The sequence below is a fragment of the Meleagris gallopavo genome, chromosome 30, assembly GCF_000146605.3.
Source record: "Meleagris gallopavo isolate NT-WF06-2002-E0010 breed Aviagen turkey brand Nicholas breeding stock chromosome 30, Turkey_5.1, whole genome shotgun sequence".
Classification (NCBI taxonomy): Eukaryota; Metazoa; Chordata; class Aves; order Galliformes; family Phasianidae; genus Meleagris; species Meleagris gallopavo.
The window spans coordinates 897,171-897,580 of record NC_015040.2 but is presented as its reverse complement, the minus strand read 5'-3'; the positions used below and the strand labels follow the sequence as shown (position 1 = coordinate 897,580).

At 72.0% G+C, this 410-nt stretch overlaps 1 protein-coding gene across 1 annotated transcript in view; it reads right to left on the bottom strand.

Annotated features, from left to right (window-relative positions):
* The window catches only part of PIP5K1C (phosphatidylinositol-4-phosphate 5-kinase type 1 gamma), a 33,003-nt gene that overhangs the window by 31,559 nt on the left and 1,034 nt on the right, over positions 1 to 410 (bottom strand). Inside the window, exon 2 of the mRNA XM_031557076.1 lies at positions 237 to 342. Within this exon, the coding sequence (XP_031412936.1) occupies positions 237 to 342 (106 nt within the window). The remainder of the gene's footprint in view (positions 1 to 236; positions 343 to 410) is intronic.

The window sequence follows — 410 nt, the reverse complement described above, 5'->3', positions numbered from 1 at the left end:
GGGAACCGTGGGGACCATAGAGCGCGGGAGGCGCCGCGGCCAGACACGCCCCGGCGGCTCAGGGCGGAAGTGGGCCGCGGCCACAGCCGGAAGTGGGGTCGTCCCCTTCCGCCAGAACTAATCGCGACGCAGAGCCTGAGTGTCGCGATAGTCCTCGGAACCGGGATCGCGATCGGGACCGGGATTGGGACCGGAATGGGATGGGAAGAGCGGGACGGGAATGGGGCTCGGCGTACCATAGAGCGGCGGAGACAGAGCGGCGCCAGCTGTGCCGGGGCGCAGAGGGCGGGGCCTGAGCGTCGCTATGGCAGCGGAGCCGGGCCGTTGCCATGGCAGCGGGGCCTACTGCTGCCTCGCGGTTGGGCTCCCCCTTGCCGGGCCCGGTGCATCGGAGCCGCGCTGAGACCTCC